Below are 17,815 nucleotides of genomic sequence, written 5' to 3' on the forward strand. Positions count from 1 at the left end.
GACAAACTCCATCTGATGAGAAATCATACAACTTGCAGTGTGTATGGAAGTATGACACAAATAAGATCAAAAGTGTCTGAACTTAAACCGCCATGTGTCAATTTCATTTGCCAACAAGACATGACAACATGTACCCCGTGTCTTCTGAAAGAAATCTCAACAAATGAGTAAAAAGTTGTTTTCACATTGGCATATCGTTTCAAACACATCTTATTCTTAACATAAACGCCGTTTATGGCCTTGTCCGTTCAATAACAATCAGGAGAAGAATCACACACATACAGCCTACAATTGCAAGAGTGTAAACCCTCCGGGTGATTTTTTCTTTCTTGCGTGTTGTCCAATATTGAGCAACCAACAACGTCTTGGCACAGAGATGCGTTCAGGACGTTTTGTCCCTCTCGGCGCATCTAATTGGCGAGAATTAACGCCGTGGTAACCAGCAACGTAAACTGCCAGCAGCCGGTTGTGTTACAAGAAAACATTTAGGAGTCATGATGTCTCGTGTTAGCTGTCAAGCTCGTACAGAAGAGTTGTATTACTCACCTTCCATCTTTTCAGCCTTTATGATTGTTAACGTCGGTTTCATATCGACAGCTGCCGTCATGATCATCAGATCAGTGGGACTTGAAAACGCCGCGCGTCCCTCTTTTATTCTAACAGCTCCAAAAACTAAATAACCAAATAATATAAGGAAAAAAATCACCTCCTTTGGCGCCCCAGTTACTTGTATTGGCCGATTTTTAAAATCTTTTTCTTATATTTAGCAAGGCGTACAAGACGACTGAGATTCTTTTACTCCTCTAACTTATCTGTCTCTTTCCCTCTCTCCTTCTCCAGTACATGAACACACACTCCCTCTTTTCCTCGTTCTTTCTTACTCACTCACACACTCACTCACTCCTTCCTCTCTATCTCTGCCTATGGGCGTTGCATTACAACGAGCGACGACAGCAGAAGGGGGCGGGGTTTCGGAGTTGATTCACAATTCAATCACCCCCCCACCCCACACCCCCCGGCCCCACACCACCCCCAACGCCCACCCCGGGCTCCCTCCATCTACCCCTACCTCTTTAGACACACTCATACTCACACGCTGTGTCTCTGTGAGAACCTCCTTGTATTAAGACCCCTTCACGTCATCAGAAGCAATTATTACTCTGCTCTTTCCCGAAAACGTGCGTTTTACAGGGCTGGAGAAACGATGCAGGAGCTGCCGAGTTTCCTCAGAAATAACGCTTAGCCTTATTTTAGGGGGGGTACAATGGAATATGACAGCAGACAGTTAATTTAGTAGCTCCATAGCGTAATCTTCTATGCCAAACCACGAAATTACAGTAGCATCACCCAGTGTAGTTTCCTAAATGAGTGCTTCAAGCGTACCGACTTATATATAGAAGACGAAAACAGCATATAATACAGTATCGTTGCCATCTGACACTTGAGTCTGAGCAGTACTGTACAGTACTGTGGAAAAGTCTTGAGCCACCAGTCATTCCTTATTTTTCTTCCATGGAGCAAGACTTTTGTGTTATTTTCAAGGTTTGAGCAATAGTTCTCCAGGTTTTGTCTTCATTCTGGTAACAAACTATGTAAAAAATTTGCCAGCGGAGTAAGTTTTAGTTTGTTAGGTAAGTTTTGTAAGCTCTGACTTATAGATCACTCAAGCTTTTAAAAGGCACCTAGCTCAAAGGATTAAGCACTTTTGTTTTCTACTCATTACAGACCATTTAAGGACTACTAGTCTGTCACAAAGACACATAACCCCCAGTACCTCGCCATTTTTTATACAAATAAAGCAAAGATAAAACCATTTTCAAGGCAGAAAAAAGTCTGCTCGCATGTATTTAGCTAGCTATTGTCGCTAAAAACTTGGAATATGTCTGCATGATGTGCAGTGTGTTCGTAGTAAGAAGTTCAGAGAGCGATTTCCCTAAGAGATGAAAAAGAAAAACATCTAGACCTGAAGCCTAATCAGAAATGGTCTCCATGAAAGGTTGGCTGTGAAGAAAATCAGTGGCAACAGGTCTTATGGAATGATGGATCAGGTTAGAGGCCGAGACAGCTTGTCTCACAGACTGCATTGATGGATTTAGTCGGTCATGCAAAATAATGTCTTTTGATGTTAATTTTTTACTTTTCATATTTGCTCTTTCCCATTAATCACTGCACTTGTATCCCTTTTCTTAGCAACATACAAATAGATTTGTGGTGGCTCCTGACTTTTGCGTCACATTTACTGCATGTCACTTTGAAAAATATTTGAATAGTTTGAGGCTTAATGTAGATACACAAAAGCCAATTTAGATGTAGAGTAGTTTGGAAAAAAGCATTTGTTTTTCCTGAAATGGAAATCTCAGTTGTCTATATTCTGCAGGCTTCCCCCATAACTTGTAACTCAGCCTCATAAACACTTCAGAGTGTTTCCTGTTCACCTCGCACTGATCAATAAAATCCGCCATGTCTCACACTGCAAAAAAATACTGTCAAAGTGCAACTTTGAAAAAAGAATAGAATATATATATATATATAGTAAATATTGCAAGCCTTAGAAATAATTAGGTCATAATTACATTAATCCATCAAGTTATCTATGAAAATCTCGTCTGAACAAGGCAAACTGGCTGCTCTTATTCCAAGTTAGCTCTTTTTTATGGAGTTTTGTGCTTTCTTATCGAGGGTAATCAGGAACAATGACCATGCTTGCTGGAAATTGAATCAAGAATTTGTTCTGCCTCTGAAAAAGAACAAAGACAGGGAAAGATTGAGCTCTCCAGCCACAGTAGACTCCACTTAGTACAAGACATTGCCATTAAAAGGAACGTCTCCCATGGCAACAGAAATGGTAATAACAGATTCTAATACTATTGCTTTAACAAAACAAAAAAAAGCAAGAGATAGTGTGGACACAGGTTGTGGTAAATAGGCTAAGTGTCTCTCTTTTGTTTATTATTGAAACAATGCAAATGCTTTCCTTTAAGCCCTATAATCAGTCCTTTATTTTTACATCCATCCAGCCTCAATGTGACTCATGAGTTGCACATCGATATGGTACTTCTGAATGTAAAGTACGCGTGTATGTCTAAATGGGATGATCTGGAAGCAGGCTGGGGAGCCAGGGATATTGATCACACATGGATTTTTAAACCAGCGGTACTTCACCGGCTCCATTAGCAGCCCTGGATCGGGTTACCCTGGCCTGATATGAGCCTCTTCTGGGAGGAGTGCTCATGGGTTCTGTGGTGAGGAGAGCTGCCTCACCAGGGGTAAAGCAGAGGGGTGATGGAGGAGAAGAATGGAAGGGGGGGGCAGTACCTTTCAATTCATCTCAGTCAGTCGGCCCATCAGCCTCTTACACTCTCTGACTGAACCTCTTTGTTTTCCGTTAATGAACTCCCTCATATCTGTTCTTAAAAGGACAGCCTGGGTCCTTTAGAGCCTAAGGGCAGCCATTTAGGCTTTAATGGTGTTGCTGACTAATATGTAAGCTGGCGTCACAGCAGCACATTCTGGTTTGGGTTTTCTTACGATTTGACTTTGTTTCTTGAGCGAAAAAAACAAACAATGTCAGTTCTGTTCTCTTTTCTCTTCAATTAATTTTCTAACGTTTATGAAGACTGAGATGATAAAAAAAAAAAGATTATTAAGCTAAAGATATTAAAAAACATATTAAGTCATTTTGCACATATTCATGCATCGTTATAAAAGTGAGTCAAAGAATTGCTTCTTCAAACTTCTCAGAGCTTCCGTTGTTCTTTTAACAGTCTGTTGTACAATGACCTTGAGCAAACACATTTTTCTGAACAGCACAATGACATTTGGAAAAGAATGAGCCGAAACAATCACTTTATCTTCAAGTTTAGCACCAATTCAATAAAAATAACAACAACTGTAGAAACAATGTGCTATTTCCTCTTTAGACAGAGGAATTGTTAATCATCTTACAGTCACAGAACAGTCATTCATTGTGTGCACTTCTACATATGTCTCAGATCAAAGAAGTTTGGGTTTCACTGTCTTTTCTTCACCTGGCAAATGCTGTTTCCATGGTTTTGACAGTTAGCAGGCTTCACTCATTTGTGTTGCAGTGGAGCTTTCTCTCTCCTCTGCGTCTCTCTGGCACATCTGCGTTGCCTGCTTGTCTATAATCCTTAGATGTAACCGTTGCACCTGCTACTTTTCACAGAGTTAACTGAAAGGTTATTCGATTTGGAGCAATCCATACAGCTGTCAAGTGATATTTGTGTTTGATGTTGGCGCCCTTGCGGCAGGTTACAAGGGTTTGGGCCGCTCTAAGTCTTCTGAATTGGTATTTCCTTCTATGTTTCTCACAACCCCATAAAATGCATAATGTTGACTGAGATGGGATCAAAGTGCAATGCATCCCAGACAGTAGATAAGAGTATGACGTGATGGTTTCGGCATGTCGCGTTAACAGACAGCGTTTAGCATGTCATCAATCAGTCACTCATTATAGGCACTCAAGCACACACACAGAAGGGTGATGGACACACGCACTCGAACACACACACACACAAACATAAAGAGAGCAGACAGTCAGACAGTAAAACAGTGGGGTCCTTGTGGCCGCTGTCTGGCAGCTAAGTCTCAGCTCTATCTGAGGTGGATGCCTCTGAAGGTGCCACAGGCTGGATGCACTCCTACTGAGATCAGACGCTTAGTTGGGGCAGGATCCCTGCATGAGTGTGTGTGTGTGCGCGCGCCTGACATTCCAAAGTGTCTTCTGAGAGCATGTCTTTGTGTGTGTATCTGCACACGTGCGCTCTTCTAAATTATGTGTGTGTAAGTGCACTGGAAAAGTAGCAAGGCCTCCCTGAACAAAGGCTCAGCTCTTTTCTGAACAATTAGCTTCGCTAAAAAGGACATCTCTTCCTCCATTAGCGGCACCACGTGCCCCCCATCACTCCATTGTGGAGATAATTCAATTATCCCCACCCCCCTCCGAGGCTCTTTGCCACTCAGACTTCCCTCTCCTCATCTTCCCCTCCCTCCTCACTGACAGCAGCGTGCACTCAGAAAAGGCTCCGCTACCTCACAGCTGACAGGACAATACAGCAGTCTGTGGTTTTGAATTATTTCTCACTAAATTCTTGAGGGTAGTTAGCTGAAACACTGACAGGAATGAGGCTCTCAAAAGGGAAAATTATCTGTCTGCAAATATACTATAGGCAGTTTTTCTTTCCAAATGGAAAGAAAACTCGTTATATTGAACAATTACGGTTAACAAGTGACCTTAAAGCTACCATAAGGTGGACTTTGGACCGAATTATGACTCACAAAGAGATCTTTGCGCTTACCGTTACTGGTGCACACTCATAGCAACCAACTGTCTCTGATTATCACTAAGCTCACAATAGAAACATTAAAACAATGGGAGGTCTCCCTCAGGGTTCATTAAGGCGCCACCTTTCCTGATGAGCTGGCATCTGTTGCATCATCACCAGTCAGCGATTGCTTGTCTTTTAGAACTGTGCGTTCTCCAACTGAAGTTTGTAATTAGTCACTGTACAATCAAGAGGAACTTAACACACCAGCACTTCCTTGAAATAAAGCATGTAGCGATCTGGGAAAGGGGAAGTTTAGCAAATCGTTTCAGGAATAAAAAAAACTCTCAAATACCAATTTTTTCAAGCAGTCCTTATGGCAAGTAGCTCACATGGGAAAATGTGTAACTTACTGTTAAGAGTAATTCTTTAGAAAAACAGTACAATAAAATGAGAAGCAGAAGAAACTTGTTATAGATGTCTCAGAAGCTTTATTTTCTTACTAAGATTGAAAAAAAATGCAATTTTAACACACAATACAACCAATTTCCAAAAGTCTGATGCGGCATCTCACTCATGAAAGTCAAGTTTTCTAAATATAAAATCCACAAATGTACTGGGTTTCAGTGACAGATTACCTCTTTCCTCCATTTATTGACTAACAGCCCTTGTCTCGGTGCTATCATCATACTGTGCAGTTCAAATTTAGGACCATAGTATTTGTGCAGCCCATTCCTCTACAGTTGTCTGTTGCTTTTCCGTGTTTCCACTCTTGTTTTGTTATATTGTTAGAGGGGGAAGTGTGCGCTGGTCTGATTAGCATCACTGTTTCCTCCTTTCCCATAACCCCCCAGACCCCAGCAGGCTGCCTGTTTACTTTTAGAAATAAAAAATGGGCCTGCGCCCGTGAGGACGTGCCCCTCATCAGAGGCGAAGCCCCCACCCCTCCTCACCCGGCAACCCAAGGCTCCACATCTGAGATCCTCCTCCCCAGCAATCCTCTCCTCCCACCATCGCAGTCCCAGTCCTCTGACTTATCCCTTTTCCTTATCCGTTCTCTCCTTAAACTGTATTCCACCCACTCCCGTTTGCTCTCCACCCCATTCCCCTCCCCGTCCAACTGTCCAGCTGTCAAATCACATCAAATAAAACACAGGCCAATGGTCCCTGAGTGCCAGATCACAGCTGCGTCTGCATGTACTAAATGGGAGTGCACGTTTAAATGTACAGTGAAGTCATGAGTGCCTGGGAGTGGATGTGTGTTTGTGTTTGCTTTACTGAATGGAAGGATGCTGTAACACAATACACACCAGAGTGCGGGGTGTGAATTTAATGAATGAATATGTGGAGTGTGCATCCCTGCAGGATGTCAGTGGAGTGTGCACACATGTGTGTGATATCTGCGCCTGGATTTCAATGAGACCACACTGAAATACACGCTCGCTCCGTCTTTTTCCCATGCACACATATACAGTGAAGTTCCACAGTGGGGTTTTAAAGCAGGTCCTTTTTGGTTCGAGTGTTGGATAGTGAAGAATAGAGCCGGGTTAGTGTAAACATCACCATGGCATGGCTGTTGTCAGGAAGCGGTGTGTGTGACATTGGGCTCTGAGCCAAACATACAAGGCGTCTTTAACGTCCAAAATCCCCGCCTCACATCTGCTCTGTACTCTGTCTTTCTCACACTGACATATTTCATCTGAAAACATGCAATCCATTTACAGTGGGGGGAAAAAAACTGACCTTGGCTGTAAAATCCTCATGTAACCCACCTTAAAATATAAATAAAGCATATTATCCCTTATACCCAAGGCACCCTGCTATGGTGAGATAGATTGGAATGTTGAAAACTGATGACCTAAAAAAGGAACAGAATTTATCTCTACAAAGTTATCATTTTGAATTGTGCCACTAATCTATCCATCCATGAATTAATTTGAATAAAAATCAAGGATTATTGTGAGAGCTGTTTACATGTTTTATTTAATGAAAATACTTTGGGATATTTTTGGGATATTTTTTTGAGGCGATGAAGCTGTACGAGCAGTCAGCACGTTTACATGCACAGTTGTGTTGAGCAATAACTATAACAATAACGCTATACTGGGCCATTTTACTGGGTCATTGACATGTATAATAGGTCATGATCAGGAGAGGAATCAAGTTATTAACCAAAGTATATCAGACACTGCAATGCTGTGGACTGTTAACTGAAACATTGTGCCAATTCTAACTTTCTTAGTGGGACATCCTCGTACATTTAAGTATAGTTGAAATCAATGCACAGACAGTGTCTTTTTTTGAAAAAGTGATGAAATTCATAATATATTTGTGAATATGCTTTTTTTTTTTTAATGTTAACAGATTTTTTAGGTTTGAGTTGACAGTGCCCTCCTTGTGGGTTCAAGACATGGAGTACTTTACACAACCCCACTTTTAAGAAGCATACTACCAAATAAAAGTCATTTTATTCCATCACATTCAACTCATCTGACTGATTAAAGATAATGTAATAGGTTTCCTGCTTGATTAGAGGGAGCTTATGTTATAAACAAAACAACATTTAAAGTTGCATTTAGTTGAGAAATCTCCAGAGTCAAACCCCATGAGGAGTTTGAAAATTCATATATATAAACTTAAAATGAGCGTCGGGAAGTACTCGAGTGAAGTTTTGAGGGGACACTAAGAGTTCAGTTTGAGAGAAATGAGTCAAAGCAACGGCTCATGAAGTAAAGACACAGGTCACAGGTTATTTAACTTCTTCTGTGGTTAGCAGCAACTCATAACGGCATACGCTCATAGAACAGAAACCTCAGCAGCTCTGTACGACACCACTGTCAAGAGCTGGATTACTCTAACGACATCTCCGGGTGTCTTAAATGGTGAGATGTGGTTTGCATGAATTTAGGAGACGGACAAGAGGAAAAAAGGTCAGCACTCGGTCGTTTTTTTCCGCTCAGTATTGTTTACGTCAACAGTTTAGCGCTGGGAGGAATGAAGTGAGGGCTCCAAAGGAGTGTGTCTCTGGCAACAAACATCAGCAAATCCCATCAAATCCTGACTCCCTCTCATGCACATGCACACACACAAACACACACATGCTCACTTAGCAACCCCCCCTCCAGCACCTCCACCACCTCTCCAGAGACCAAACCAGAGGCTTGGGAAAAAGATGGCCGCCCTTTGGCCCCCTGTCTTGCCCCCTGCATCCAGCTCAGGGAGGTGACGGAAGAAAGCTTGTGCCCCCCAGCACCCCTACCCTCCTCCAGTGGCCTGTGTCCCAGTCCAGCAGAATAAATCATTTTTGAGGACTAGAGGAGGCCAGAGTCAAATGCAGGCAAATGCACTGGAAGGAATGTTCCAGTTTAAAATAAAAACTCATTTGAAAAAAATGTAAAGCAGAACTAGAAAGAGAGGATTGGAGACAGAAAAATGTAGGGCATGTAGTTGTCCCCAGAAGTAAAGCACAAGTGAGACAGAAAAAATAGCGGGTTGTGAGGGGGGTCAGGAGTGGTATCTGGTAAAGGCATTGCCCTCAGGGTCAGCATCACTAACATCCCCTGTACTGCAGATCTAGAACAACAGGCCAAGTTGGGGCTGTGTGTGTGTGTGTTCAAGTTTGCATGTATTAGTTGTTTTATGGGGATGTAAATGTGCTTACCTTGTTCCTCTGTGGGGACTCGCCTCTATTTTTGAAACAAAAGTGTAAATCACTCCATTTCAGTTTGAAGACTTGGTGAGAGCTCAGGTTAGGGCCTTTGGTTAATGAGTTGAAGCTGGGGGAAAGCTCCAAAAACAGCTGTAAACTAATGTGATGTCCTCTGAAACTGCAGAAATATGACTTTGAGTGTCTGTGTGTTTTAAATACTTAGTGGGGGAGTTTGGATGAGCGTGCCAAGATCACAGAGATTAACGTCAGTGTGGCTGACCGTTTGACACAAAGTCTTTTGTTTGCTATGTGATTTTTTTCCTTTTAGTAACTACTGACAACTGAGGTAAGTACTGTAATTGCATTACTCTATGAAGAAAAGCAAAATGCATGTTGTTTTCTTACTAAGCTAATATGTCTCTTTGGTTTAATATCTTTTTCTTTTTTCAACTACGTAAGTATATTTTAGGAAAAAGAAAACACTATCTACCAGCAAAATGCTGACTTAGATTAAATACCATTGTACTGCAACAAAAATGCCAAGTTTAGGCTCTAACAAATGAACAAATGTTAGAGCTCAGACCGTCTCTGCATTCCTTACCTGTAGGACACACGTCGCGCCCATCGGGTACCTCCTGCAGGGGTATATCATGGGGATGAAGGGGCTGTGATGGGTAAAACTGCTGCTGGGGGTGAACCACACCCGGGAACTGGATCTGAGGGCCCATTGCCACTCCTCCACTCTGCCTCTGGGAACAAAGAGCATGATGTAAAGCTAATAATAATAAAGCTACTGCTGAGACCATTTAATGTGCGCTTTCATGTAACAAACAGGTTTAAACAGCTTTATCTCTTAACCAATTTGTCAGAGTTGGCATGTTGTAAAGATGAAAATAAGTGATCTGTCTGTTTACTAGCTTTGGGGAAGAGTGTAATCTTGGATCATGAAAATGATTATTTCATTGTTTTCACTTAAAGATAAACCTTGTGGCTAAATTTAACTCACTCGGATTATCTTTTCTGTGTTGTTTTTTTTTTTTTTTTCTGTTTTTGGTGCTTATCACAGAAATGCACAACCAGGAGGCTGCACTGACAGGAGGAAGTCTAAAGTCAGCACATGACAGCAGAGCAAGAAGAGATATTAAGTTTTGTGTGTACAAAAAAGAGCAGGGAGGAGGCCAGCCAGCCACTCTTAGAAAACCATGACTTCTATTTTGACAACAAACAAAAACTTCAAAAGATAGTGTTTGAATTTCTTGATACTTGCCCAACAATCAAATATAATATGTTCTTTTTAACTTAGCATGTTAGGTAGTATATTAAACTGGCTTCCATCATGCTACAACTTGCCATTTGGATTTAAGCTAGCTTTCCAAAAGTTTCTCAGAATCTTCCTGCCAAGAAAAATATAGATTTTGCATTAACACCATGTGAAAAGAGACTAAAAGCAATGCCAGACTTTCATATGTGAAATATCGTATCTGTATCTGACAGGCTAGTAGACAGAGTGACTGCCAATCTGATAAGCACCCTCCATTTAGCCTGAGCAGCAGTTATCAGTAGCCATTCAGCTTCATGGATGGCTAATGTGACCACAGAATCAGGGAGGCCTGTTTACAGGGTTCTGTTGAGGTTCGCATGGAGCGCTGCTATTTACTATCAAGTTAGTCAGCAAGTGGGAGGGTTAGATAGACAAGGAGGGAGCCACATGGATGATTTATGGATTGTGCATTGATAACGACGGCGATAACATCAACACCAAAATGTTCTCGTATCAGTCTAGGTTTAGAATAACTTTAAATGCAGAGGCAAGCCAACTATTTGGAGGAGGCCGTATGTCACTTAGAACTCAGTAACGATATTTTAGTTGGAAAACTTTGAGACTGTGTGTTTAAACATGAATTAGGCCACAATTCTTGGTTGCAAACATGGGCTTTCCTACCTGAATGTAGGGAGAAAGCCGGAAAAAGTGAAAGGTAACAGATTGTGGCCAGCTGCAGAAAAAGCAGTAAATCAGAGCAATATAGTCGTATTTACAGACTGTTTCACCGGAGTTATGTTCTTTAACACAAATAAACACGTCACACATCTACACAACCATGCCACATTTCCAGAATTTATTGGACAGTCTCTGCTCTGCTGGGTGAGACTATATGCGTTTTGTTTAGGTTCAGCTGGACAGAGAGCAGATAGGAGACAGTCTTTTGAAATGATCACAAAGTTTTTACAGTCTTCACATGACCACGGCATTTCTGGCTAGTGTCTACACTTACTCCCCAGAGGCAGCACCACCTAAAACATCAAGAGCACAGAAAAAAGTGGGAAAATACAGGTAGAGTCTCCGCATATAACCACACCTTTCTAATGAGTCAAAATACATGGATGAGTGGGATTATTTTCCTTCTGCAAATCTAGGGGAAAAACAGAAATCATTGTGGACAAGAAAGGGCTTTACAGACAAATACAGACATATTAGTGTGGACCTAGCCTTGGAAATAGTACAGTTAAGTGTCTATTAACACATTTAATATCTTGATATCACTTGCCAGGAATAGAAGGACAACAGAAAGGCTTATCCACTACCATCTGACTCTTCTAACAAGGAATAAGTCACAGTATTTCCAGTATGTAAAGGACTTCTGTGTCTAAGCCTAAGTGTCAAATAAGAAAAAAATTCCAAATCTATGAGACAACACTTTAATTCACTTTTCGATGTGTAATCATGACACTCATGATTACTCATACAGTAAAACATGCATTCAGTCATTCCTGCATTTTTAAATTATTTTTTTTTACTGTGGTTCTATTATAAAATGTGTTCTCTGGGGATTGTAGTGCAGTCTTTGCAAATCACAGGAGCCCATTCCATGTGAAATCTTCATTGTTTAATCTATTATACACTTGTTAGAATAGTGAGGTTCAGTGTCTTCTATATACCGTAGCCTTCAGGTAATGTATTTGTGAAAAACTGTGTTTCTTCATACAACCCTTATCATCTGCTTTTTTTTCAGCACTGCTCTGTAGGGTTATCTAATTCTGTCTGCGTTTATTTAACCACGCAAACGTTTGCATTGAAAAAAAATATATAAACAGAAGGCTGATTGTGTGTCATTACAAAACCAAGCAGTTTAAAGAAGGCAGTGTTGCTATACATTTCACATGACCAATTACTGTTGAAGTGAGGTGTCATTTTTTATCGCTAAAGCAAACTGAGACGGATTGTTCAGCATTCTGTCTTTGTGACACATGTAAGACAGAGTGTCTTTGTTGCAAACAATCAAAAAGAGAAAACACAACAGAACCTCTGCTTTTTGCAGATAATAAATGTAAATTTGGAATAAAAACAATAGAGGCACCGAGGTGACACAGGTTCACCTTTTGACCAAGCAGCCCTGGTATACAGTATTCTCAATTTCAAAGGCAAGCCCCACCACCTGAGCCAATTAGGACCCAGGGAGCTGTACCTTTCCATGTTGTCTATCAGGCCAGTGTGGGGTTGCCATTTGCATGTAACCCCAGTCTATTTTCCTAATGTGCTGGTGCTCTGCATACAAATGGAGGCATTTATTTTGCCGCTCCTTGGCCTTCACCCTTCAAACGCTCACCTGACAGGAATCCCAATGTTCCAGGCTACCACTGTCTCTGACTCTGTAATCAGCTCTCTCATTTGGAGAGCGTTAAGCACAACGCAGGTGGCTCAGCCGAGAAAAGCATTAGTGGGTGGGGATTGTCTGACTCCTGTTTGACTGGTTAGTGGCAACGCTGGAGGCCTGCAGATCTGTGCTTTACAGTATTACTTGCTAAAGAGAAGTGTGTGTTGCAGAGTGGTTGTGCAACACAGAGTCGAAAGTTGTCTTGTTCAACAGCTCTATTTCCTAACTTTTAATGAAATCATCAAGAACAGCATGTCCTGAGAGAAACACTGTTAATGCAATGCTGGTGGACTAATGTAAAAAAAAAAAGTTTGCTTCTGTGAGGTGATGGAATCCTGTGTTGCTCACACACATGTAATGCTCCTGTGCACATTCCTGCCCCCTCAATGTGGCTGAGCCACTAACACGCGTAAACACACACAAACACTCATTCCCTCTCACTACTGGGCAGCTGTGTGGTAGGTAGCCTTAACACAGAGATAATTTACGAGGGAGGTCTTACCGTTGCGCCCAGACGGTCACACGGGTGAAGGGCTGGGTAGGAAGAAACTGGATCCATGTAGTAACTCATCGTGGATGCTGTGGACAGGAGAAGCAGGGCCTGCTGAGGGGATCAACACGCAAGCAGCAGAGGCAGGGTGGAAAGACCTATCTATCACACGTTGTTTACACTTTGTGTGTACAAGTATGTGGTATATACTGTGTGTGTGTGTGTGTGTGTGTAGAGGGAGGAGAGAGAGAGAGAAGAGGGAAGGGGGTCAAAGAAAGAAAGAGAAAGAAATATGAGCTGAGTTTGAACAACCTGCAACATCAGCTCCTCAGTTCAAAGAAGCTAAATCAAATTAAATTTAAATGTAATTAAATTTCTGTTTTAAGGGATTTAATGTCTATAAACAAAATTACATCTGATATTCACATATATTTATATATTTAATCTGATGCAAATCCATCCCACAGTTTCCCAATCCAACGATTCCATCACTTCTCCCACTGTCTCCCCCTTTCCCATTACGCAGCCACCCCCTTTCATCTAACTCTTCCTCCTCCTCTTCTCCTTCCCCTTCCTCTCATCCTCCCCCTCCCACACACTTTGCTTATCACTTAACATTGAACACGTGAAGCTCCACCAACAAAAGAGACGAGAAAGCTAAGATGCAGGATTATACTGGAGGAGGGACGGTGTGTATGGGCAGTGGCATGTTTGCAATACAGGGTCCCATCTTCCTCACATTCATATGTTAAGCAGTTTCTGGATTGTGGCAGCTGCTAACAGACTGCGGGAAGATGCGCCAGTGCTCAATGCTTGCAGATGTTCAGCAGCTCAAAAAGATTCTGATGCTCTTGTTCCAGAAGAAATAGTGCCCATACACAGAGTGAATAAAGCTCGAATTAGTTCTGCCATTCAAAGCCTTGCTTCACCTTGTGCCTTTTAAATGCAACTGATTTGGGTTTTTTTAAAAATAAGATCAGGGCAAGATAAAAGAGTGAAGCATTTTGTGATATAGAGATTCGAGGCTATATTCTAAGAAATTAGTTTTATAAGATCTTAAGCTGCAGGAAACTGACTATTCTGTTGAAATAAAGTTTATGTTAAAGAAGTAACGACGGGAATTTAATACTATCTTCATAAGCAAAGCTTTCAGACTGAAAGCTTACATTAAAAAAATGCGCGCTTCTCATCTTATCAGAATTCCTGTCTGGAGAGAGAAAAACTTAAACTTTAAATGCAGCACTTTAACCCTTATGCGTTTCAGGATCGCCTAGCACAGATGAAGAGTTCAGTCATTCAGCCTCTGACTTTTCGTTTATGCAATAAAAACTTCGTACTTACCGAATGCGGTGCTCAAAGTTTCCTGCAAACTGGAAGCGCTGGACAGCTGAGCGTGACAGCTGAGCGGTGGACTGCAGAGATGCTGTACCTGCTCGCAGCGAGTCCCACAGAGGAAGAAATATTATGCACACTTGTAGTCCCTCCCTCAATCGCACGGTGATCCTCTCCAAATCCTATTTTTTCCCTCTGCGTGTAGTCTTTGGACTTCACAAGCAGCTGCGGTTGACATGCAGCTGCAGAACAGGTGGAAACTTGTAAGGAACCTGTGCTGGTTCTGCTTTAACCTCCCTTTTCTTACATCACTCAAAAATACACTTTGCTGTCATCTCACATAGTCTTGCTGAACTGACCTATATGTGTCTTTGGGGCTTTATACGAAACCTTGAAGTAATTTACTCTGGTTCAGGATGTGTATTGTCACCTGAAATCTGCAACAAAATGTGTTTGAAATCCTCTTATGCTGGGTTAAATTCAAATGGAATTAGTTTGTTGCATAATTGGTTTTTCCGGTGACAGAAAAATAGCAGGAAAGAGGCAGGAAAACATCACATTGAGAAGGGTATGACTATGACAATGGCTGATCTTCCTGTGATGTTGTTGTCATCAACATCACAGCAAAAAAAAAAAAGATATACACCAATCATTTCTGAGCAACCAACCAGAAATGAATATAATTCCTGCTATTTTCTATTTGCACTTCCATGACACTTAAGTCAACGGCTGAAATGAACCTTTGAAAAGGAACACCAGTGTCAAGTTTTACCTTTTACACGCCTGATGCTTCGGCATTTTTTAATGCTTGTGGGACACTGATTAAAGCTATGGCAGAAACGCTGGCCACTCTTCTGCGAAATGAGAGGTGAAGTCTCACCATCCACCGTGCTCTGATTGAGGCTAGTGATAGGAGCACAGTGGTTTATCAGTCTATTTGCTTATTTACCGCTTTATTTGTTTATTTATTTCCTCACAGCAAGCTTTCCACTGCATTGCAATAGCTAACAGCAAAGAGCATCATCTCTTTCCCGTCTCCCTTCTGCTCCCCCTCTATCAGCCTAACACTCAACACTTGCGAGTGATCTGAAACACCTTGTGGCTCCATGATAATTCTCTGACCCCAGTGAAGCATTTGTTTAAATTAGAAAGTGCACGGTTCAAACCTCCTGACAGCCAATGCTCTCGCTGGTAAATCTTAAGTCTGGGGCTAAAGAGTTGTGAGTGTGTGTGTGTGTGTGTGAGTGTGTGTTTGTGTGTCAGTGAAGAGCTCAGGAGGGATGGGGGGAGGGGTCAAGTCCAAGGTGAGAGGCGTGAAGAAGTACCATAAGGGGCTCGGTGGCAGGCAGTCTGCATTTTCTCAAGACCTCATCTGAATCCCTCTGCGTTCTGTGGGCCTCAGCACACCGGGCCCCCGGGGGACACAGATGGGCAACACGTCGGGGGCAAAAGGCGAGGGTATGACTTATTGCCATGTGGAGAGAAAAGCATGGGGCGCGCCCCTGCAATGAGGCCAAATTGAATAAAAGCGAGGCTGAATGCGATCCAGATCTTAAGCTGATGCCCCGGCAATGCTGTTTCAATTAGCTGGCCCTCCAGTTCAAAGGCGAGGCCCCTGATACACTTCTGCTCTGCTTGAAGCCACTATCATCACGTTGGCCCTCGCCTTTCACCTCCCCATTATGGTGCCATCTTTTTCCGCTCAGCGCCTCTGTCTGTCTGCTGGCTGTGCTCATGTTTTACATTAAACAGATAGTGAAAGCTTCGGCATCACAGGCAGTAAAACCATCAGTCAGGAGACCTGCAGGGGTTTATTTCATTCACCATCAGTCACTTAGTAAGAACCGCTCTTGCATTTATGTCAATGATAAACGTAGCTTAACCTGAAGATATTAAATGCACAAAATGATGCTTCAATAAACATTCTTCAATCTTCCACAGCAGACAGATACTCTCCTCACCCCAAATCCCTAAAGTTCAAGGTTTGACCATTTAACATAAACCCTGAAAGAAAAACAGGGTCAAGTCTGTCTTTCAATGTTTATGCTTTGCATCTGTTTAGAAGTGATGATCCATCTAGAAGCTGTTGATGATTTTCTTATAATTTGGAGTTTGAACTTGCCTTAGGTATATTTTCTTTCAGATTTTTTTTCTCCAACATCTTTGTTTTCTTTATGGATTTATGCCACCTCACTGCTTTAAAAAACAAACAAATAAAATAAAACCAATTACTGTACCATACTGCTGGCTGTCCTCGGCTGGTACCCTACATCATGTTGAGCAGACTGTGAATTCTTTTGTCTCATTTTCTCATTTTGGATCTTCCAAAGATAGCGCTGACAGGTGATATTAATGGTCTTTTATTAGCATCATCCTGATTGCTACAGATTTTTGGAGGCATGGAAGGAGCAGGAGAGAGGCAAAAGAAGAGAGGAAAAAAAAAAGAATATGGAAGTTTTCCACCCACCACTGCTCACAGGAGATCGCCTCTCTCTTTGATAGCCTGCCCGAATCTGTTCCCCCCATAGAAACTGCCCCGCAGATGTTGTTGCTGTATGCAGACTACAAAGAAGGAGCCCTTTATGAGAAGTACATCTATTTTGGGCCTCAGTGTTTCCGAGCCGTGGTGCTCAGAGAGAGAAGTGCAGGCCCAATCTTTCTGCTGCTGAAAACTCTGTTTTATTCGCTGCCCGTGATATTTTTAGATTAAAGCCCAGCTCTAATGAATAAAGTGAGGATGTAATATTTTATGACAGTATCAATATGCCATCACTGCGGTGGGCTTTGGCTTGAAACAGTCTACGTTGCTATTGGCATCAGCGGAGAGAAATGGGGAAAGTTAGGGCAGTAACCTCTGTGGAGTTGGAAAAAGGAGAAGCCTTTGTATCAGTCCTGACTATGTTCATTCAGAAGTGTTTGTGCTTCAGACTCTCACCCCCAACCCCAGATCCATGACTTTGTTGCACTGTTGACTGTCAGGCAAAGGTCCTGGGTGCAATATTAACTCTTGATATTATCTTTAATTAAAGCACCAATCCCTCAGCCAAGTTGTCCAAACAGTTCTGAATAGGCTCTGTAAATCAGACAAACATCCTCAATATTTGATGGGTTGAGAGTGTGCACTATAGCCTCCAGATGGTTTGTGTTTCTCAAGCGTTTCACGAGGGATGGTACGGGACAGCGATCTTCTGTTCGAGTGTGCCTCTTGACAGAGCGAGTTCCTCCAAATCACATGCTGAGTCGTTGGATCTCTGCCTAGGCCGTGCTTTCTCTTTCTCCCATTTTTTTTTTTTTTGCGTTCTGTCTCCTCTGTGTGTGGGTTTATTTGTAGGCCATGTGTGTGCATGAACTGTAGCTTTGGCTTTTGTCTGTCAATACCGTCTTTAATTAACAGCACACCCATGAC

At 42.0% G+C, this 17,815-nt stretch overlaps 1 protein-coding gene across 3 annotated transcripts in view; it reads right to left on the bottom strand.

Annotated features, from left to right (window-relative positions):
* Positions 1-14,468, bottom strand: part of ets1 (v-ets avian erythroblastosis virus E26 oncogene homolog 1) — a 36,397-nt gene extending 21,929 nt beyond the window's left edge. Inside the window, exons 1-3 of one of the 3 annotated variants that reach the window (XM_072392835.1) lie at positions 14,419-14,468; positions 13,090-13,286; positions 9,536-9,683 (exon numbers count right to left, since the gene is read on the bottom strand). In XM_072392835.1, coding sequence (XP_072248936.1) covers positions 9,536-9,683; positions 13,090-13,158 — 217 coding nt within the window. In that variant the 5' untranslated portion in view covers positions 13,159-13,286; positions 14,419-14,468. Of the gene's footprint in view, positions 1-546; positions 934-9,535; positions 9,684-13,089; positions 13,287-14,418 lie in introns of those variants that run through there. The other 2 variants (XM_072392834.1, XM_072392836.1) reach the window with 2 other exon arrangements.
* Between the last annotated feature and the right edge of the window lie 3,347 nt (positions 14,469-17,815).

The sequence above is a fragment of the Leuresthes tenuis genome, unplaced genomic scaffold (genome assembly GCF_036924035.1).
Source record: "Leuresthes tenuis unplaced genomic scaffold, fLeuTen1.0.hap1 SCAF_9, whole genome shotgun sequence".
Lineage (NCBI taxonomy): Eukaryota > Metazoa > Chordata > Actinopteri > Atheriniformes > Atherinopsidae > Leuresthes > Leuresthes tenuis.